The sequence below is a fragment of the Primulina tabacum genome, chromosome 14 (assembly GCF_025594145.1).
Source record: "Primulina tabacum isolate GXHZ01 chromosome 14, ASM2559414v2, whole genome shotgun sequence".
NCBI lineage: Eukaryota > Viridiplantae > Streptophyta > Magnoliopsida > Lamiales > Gesneriaceae > Primulina > Primulina tabacum.
In genome coordinates, this window is record NC_134563.1 from 29,210,203 (window position 1) to 29,216,600 (window position 6,398).

Sequence of the window (6,398 nt, forward strand, 5' to 3'; positions counted from 1 at the left end):
ATTTATTTGTTGCATTTAATATGTAACAGAGAAATTTATTGCATTTTTTGTCACCGTCGTTGAAAACTGAGACTGAAACAAACCAAAAATTTTATTGATTCTTTCAGATTCTTGATGGATTCTAGTTCAAATATCAAATTCAAGCCTAAGATTGGTATGAAATTTGATAGTCTAGACGAGTCTTGGAAGTTTTGGGTTGAATATGGTGGGAAAACTGGATTTGGAGTTAGGAAGCATTATTTTAACAAGAACACCGGATTTATAACTTCGTATAAATATGTTTGTTGCAAGGAGGGTGTTCGTAAAAAAGACAAAAGAGATTCAACGACACTCAATTCTCGGCTTGAAACTCGAACAAATTGTAAAGTAAGAATGGACGTCACATTTGTGGATAGTAAATATAAAGTTAATGAGTTTATCGAAGAGCATAATCACCCACTCCGTCTTCAAGAAACAGTTCATATGTTGTCTTCCCAACGTAAAATTACAGAAGTTCAAGCCTATGAGATTGATTTGGCAGAGGATGTTGGGTGTAACGCCCCGAAAATTTAAAAGTCAACGCGAACCACTTGCATACAAGTTATTAAATTCTCTTGTATTTTAATTAAATATTTTAATTACATGAATTAATTATTTTGTGCATATTTACATGTTTAAAATATATTTTTCTACATTGTTGCATTAAAATATATTTTTAAAAGGTTATTCGAGTTGCGATCGAGGAACGGAGACCGATGTCTGAAAAACGTAAAATGTTTTTATTAAATAATTGTTTTTAATTTCTTAAAATAGGGTTGATGGTTTTTCATATTTTTGAAAATAAGGGGTTTTTATGTGACTTTATACGCCGGGACGTAAATTTTATCGGTATTGGTTTTTTCAACAAAAATACGAACTTTTTGACAACCCGGCTATTAAATTCACCAACTTATTTTTACCAAAACTATTTTAATATTTAATTAAATCCTAATTAAGACTAATGAGCCTAATTTTGCATGCTTAATAGGCCTAAGTCTAATCAAGGATTTAATTAGTATATAAAATACATTATAACACAAACCCTATACCATAACTACACGCCACCAAGTCTGAAAAAGCACCCCATCACACGGCACACACCATCTACGATATTTGAAGAAGAAAATCGAGAAAGCCAAGGAGAATTCAAAGCCAAGGTCTTGTCCCGTTCTTCGTCATCGTCAACGATTAATCGTGCGTTAAAGACGTAAAGGCACGCCTATTCTTTCCTTCAAAACATCATCACACCATATTATATTTTTGTGCATGAAAACATGGAAAACAAGTGTCATCTGTTCGTATTTTTGTTTTTGTATGTATCATGAAGTTTCAAGCAAAGTTTTGATTTCCAAATTCATGTTTTTGTATGGATTAAGGGCTGCCATGATATAGGTAACGATCAAGCATTGTTTTACATGAAATTAGAGACCTAGAACATCACCTAAACAACCACACGATCATGAGAATAATCTGAGAAGCAAGCTGCTGTCATGTGCGGTCAAGGGCTTCAGTTTTGTACTCCACGGCTAGGCTTGATCTTGGCTTGGTTTCAGGGCTAGCCAGGGACGTGGGGGTGTCAAGGACAGGGTCTTAGCCATGCTAGGAGTCGAAACAAGTGGGCTGGGAGGAGTCCTATCCATCGAGGACTCCTACCCGAGAAGTGAGTCAAGTTGCGCGCAGGTTGCAGGCTTGCGCAGGGGTGTGAGGCTTGGCCTGGGGTTCAAGGGCTGGGCTAGAGTGTGTCCTAAGGGTCCTAGGCAAGTGCTGGAGAGGCTGGTTAGAGGGCCAAGTCATGGGCTAGAGTCCTAGACACCTAAACATGAGTCCTTGTCCACATAGGAGTTCTCGGCCACTACATGGGAAGGCTGTTATGGTTCGGTTAAGGGGCTGGGGAAGGTTTCCATGGGTTGCTAAGGTCCAGTAGGGTGTCTAAGGGTGTTGATCAGGGTCTGGTTCACTATGGTTTGAGGGCGGCTCGAGAAAATAGAAAGGTGACTCGGTGCTAACCGCTTAGGGTCAAGTGAGGGTTTTCTAAACTTAATAATTGAAAAACGGCTCACGGGGGTCAAGTCGTGGTTCATATGAGCTAAAATAATATAAAAAGACTAAATTTAGAATTTAGGAATTTTATATTAAAGTTTGAGAATTTCGGGATTAAAACACCGTTAAAACAACTAGTTACGAATTAATTAAAAAGCCTAGTTTTATGCTAAATAAAATTATGAAAATTTTAATTTAAAATTAAATAATTATTTGGGACATGTTAGAGTCAATGAAATTAATTAAAAGCCAAAAACATGGAATTTTATGTCCAGGGGTAAAACGGTCTTTTTACACCTAAGAATTAGTAAATGTCATGACAGTGTCCTGAATGCTGTTTTATGTGCCAATATGATTATTTTCAATGGTTATGGATGTTTATGGAATTTTTATATGTTAATATGTCAATTTTAAATATTTATGGATTTTTAAGATGTTAATATGTTTAAATGTTTTACGATTTAATATGTTAAAACATTTATTTTAAATGTTTATGATTTAAATATTTATTTAAACGTTTATGATGTTAAAATGTTTATTTTGAAACGTTTATGGCTTTTTATGATTTTTATAGGTTTAAAACGTTTATTTTAAATGTTTACGGATTTTTAATATGTTAAAAATGTTTATTTTAAAAAGTTTTATAGATATTCATGATTTTAATATGTTAAATTATGATTTTTAAATGTTTAGAAATTTTATGATTTAAATTGGACATTTAAAAGATATGTTGCATGCTTGGTTTCAAAATAAAATGATATTATATACATGTTTTTATTAAGTTATGGAAATACGAAATGTTGAAGGACGTGAAGGGATTGTAACTACTACATGTTGGAGATGTCGTGAGGGTTATGGTCCCAGTGGGAGCCCGACGATCGTGTTTTCTTGGATACGAATACGAATACGAATACGAATATGTTAATACGTTGGCCAGGGCCCAGTTGACCGGTGAGAGTGTCGCTGGTGTCCCCCGCCGCCCAGTACTGTGGTTTTCTCTAGATGGATCCATCGCCCAATACGGTTAAGAATACGAGTCACAATCACGATTTGACTTCAACAAACACGAATATGAATACGGATATGTTAATATGAATATGATGACATGGATATGTTGATATGAATATGGATACGAATATGAATATGTTTAAGTTTATATGAAAATGTGTATGAAAATGTTATGCATAAGATTATGAAAACATTTTTATTTAAAGTTTTATGAATCATGAAAACGTTTACGAAAATGTTATTGTTTAAAGTTTATGCATCTTCACGAAAACGATATTTTAAAGTACAAGTATTTTTCATTGTCGTATGTGATCTGTATATGTAGTACTTGTTATCAAGAATATGATGTGTTGAGTCTTTAGACTCACTAGGTGTGATTGATGCAGGTGATTATGATAATAATGTTATGGGAGGTCTTGATGGTTGACTTTGCTGGACTGAAGGTGCACATAACCTGAGGACCGGCGCTAGTTTTCCGCTCTAGTTATGATTTATGATTTTAAGTTATGTTAAAGATATTTTTACGATGATTTATTTATGAGTAGTTTTTGAGATGTTATAGTATGAGCTATACTTTTCAAATAATGTTTTTGGGTTGATAAAATAGTTGATTGTTTTACTTTTGAAATGGTTCCAAAGTATTTTATGATTTGGCCGAATGCTATGTGAGATTTGAAAAAAAAAATAGCACGTTTTAAGAAAATGATTAAGCAGACGTTTCAGGGCTTAAGCAAAAATCAAATTTTCAGTTGATGAGTAAGAATGCAGGGGGAATAGATGGTCTTGGTTATACAATGTTGGATGTTAAAAATTATATTCAATCCAAAAGACAAAGAAGTATGATATATGGGGAAGTTGGTTGTCTGATGCGATATTTTCAACAACAATTATCTAAAAATCCATCATTTTACCATGCTAATCAGATGGATGTGGAAGAACATATAATTAATATTTTTTGGGCTGATGCGAGAATGCTAATCGACTATGAGTATTTTGGTGGTGTTGTGTCACTAGATACCACGTATTGTACGAACCGTGCATACCGACCACTTGCTATCTTCTCAGGTTTCAATCATCATAGAGGAGTGGTGATTTTTGGTGCAGCACTTTTGTATGACGAGACTGCATCATCATTTAAATGGTTGTTAGAAACTTTTTTAGAGGCACACAAGCAAAAAAAACCTCTCACTATCTTCACTGATCAGGATCAAGCTATGGCAAAGGCCTTACTGGAGGTGATGCCTGAGGTATATTATGGATTGTGCACGTGGCATTTGATGCAAAATGGCATCAAACACTTGGGAAACTTGATGAAAGATGGTTCTCATTTCTTAACTGATTTTAAGAGATGCATGTATGGCATTGATGATGAGACCCGATTCGAGGAGGCTTGGAGTATTCTACTAGAACAATATAATATTCAAGAAAACACATGGCTGCAATCCACTTACAATATAAAGGAGAAATGGGCAGCTTGTTACATGAACAAGGCTTTCACACTTGGTATGAGGAGCACACAACTCAGTGAAAGTGTCAATTCTGATATCAAGAGTTGTATGAAACCCGACTTAGATATATATAATGCAATTTTTTAAGCACTTCAAACGGGTCTTGGAGGAAAAACGGTACAATGAGCTAAGATGTGAATTTGAGACACGCCAAAAATTACCGAGATTAAAGCTAGAGATTTCTCCTATGTTGCGTCAACTTTCTGAAATTTATACCCTCACTATCTTTCATATTTCAAGTGGAGTTTGTTTTGTTCGCAGCTGCTTACATAAAATATAAAAATAAAACTCAACCATTATTTGAATATGTTGTCGAGCGAATTGATAAAGAAGGAGAATGGAGGGTGACATTTAATCCTAGCACAAAGATGATTTCATGTAGTTGCCAAAAATTTGAGATGACTGGATTATTGTGTTGTCATGCTATGAAAGTATATGATGTGCAGGACGTAAAAAAAATTACCAGAGCATTATCTCTTGAATAGATGGACGAGAAAAGCTAGAAGTGGAGTGGTACACGATTGTATGGGCAATGAATTCGAAGAAGATCCTAAACGAGAAAGTACAGAACGGTATAGAAAACTTTGTATGATGCTCGTAAGACTGGCAACCGAAGCCTCCGTCCACCCATCAACTTTATCTTTTGTGCATAATTCGGTATGTGATCTAACCAAGCAAGTCATGGAAATGCGTTTGACTGAAGTGAGCTAAGACAACAAAGGTGGTGTTAGGACATCATCTATATGACCTTCTATGATACAAGCAAAAGGATTCAAAAGAAATGGTGTGAAAAAGTCAAAAAGATTGAAGAGTTGGGTAGAACTTCAAGCAAAACGAAGAAAAACAAATTTGAAAGTCGAGGTAAATTAACTACTGTTAATACTTTTTGAAATAAAAATTATCTAGATTTCTTATTTTACAATCATTGTAGGACATCGGAACACACGATGAATTACCCGTATCTTGTTCAGCACCTCCGGTACCTCATGCATGTCTTCAAACAACTGGAAGTCAATTCAATTTCACTGAATTATTGATGGTATGAACTTTAATGATATCTAGAAATTCTTTAGTAGGTAAAAATCTTAAGCCAAAAAAATATTAATTCTTATATGGTAAAATTGATTTTATAATATTTATTCTTATTTAATGTAGGCACAATTTGATCATCCTCACCATTCTCTTGAAACCATGGATTTCAATGGAGATATATCCAATAATGCTCTTGAGTAGTTTTTTATTTAAAAAATATCCGATTAACATTGTTAGTTGAAATGAAATCTCAAAAAGTATGAATTATTTATTTTTGATGGAAATATGGTGTTGAATTTTAGTTTCTTATATTGCATGATGGAAATGTTCTAAATTTTAATTTAAGCATTAACATGTTAATAGTTTTATATTGTTAAAAATTTTGTTTATTGAAAAATAAAATTAATAATACTCATCAAATTCGAAAAAAATGATACGATTTTTCACATGTAAAAATTTAATATAGTAATTTTTAATGGCAAAATTATTAATTTAACATAAAATAATTAAAATGTTTATATTATTTCATCTCAATCAACTCGGTCAATTGCTAATCAAGTCGATTTGAGTACCTTAGTCTAGGTCCTGGTGCTTCGATATTGATTTGTGATACCCCATAAGGATCCGGGTCATTGATGACCCGGGTAAAATCCTCGAGAGCCCGAGCACTACGTCTCTTCCTGGGTGTTCAATTAAAAGCCCGGGCTCTCACGCAGCCACCCGGGTACTTTGCTAACCGGGCACTTCTCCTCTTCCCGGGCAGTGATCATAGCCCGGGTTCTCATACAAATA

The 6,398-nt window shown here is 34.2% G+C and overlaps 1 protein-coding gene across 1 annotated transcript; it reads left to right on the plus strand.

Annotated features, from left to right (window-relative positions):
- The first annotated feature begins 3,818 nt into the window (after positions 1 to 3,818).
- On the plus strand, positions 3,819 to 5,807 carry LOC142523919 (protein FAR1-RELATED SEQUENCE 5-like). The gene is made up of 4 exons (XM_075627653.1): positions 3,819 to 4,569; positions 5,041 to 5,231; positions 5,506 to 5,613; positions 5,730 to 5,807. The coding sequence occupies exons 1-4, from the start codon at positions 3,819 to 3,821 to the stop codon at positions 5,805 to 5,807; spliced, it is 1,128 nt and encodes a 375-aa protein (XP_075483768.1).
- The last annotated feature ends 591 nt before the right edge of the window (positions 5,808 to 6,398 follow it).

Excerpts from the sequence above, each read along its gene's own strand:
- LOC142523919 (XM_075627653.1), top strand. The coding sequence starts at position 3,819 with ATGAGTAAGAATGCAGGGGGAATAGATGGTCTTGGTTATACAATGTTG. Across the intron at positions 4,570-5,040 it reads GAACAAGGCTTTCACACTTG|AGCATTATCTCTTGAATAGA; the intron begins GTATGAGGAGCA and ends AAAAATTACCAG. Across the intron at positions 5,614-5,729 it reads ATTTCACTGAATTATTGATG|GCACAATTTGATCATCCTCA; the intron begins GTATGAACTTTA and ends TATTTAATGTAG.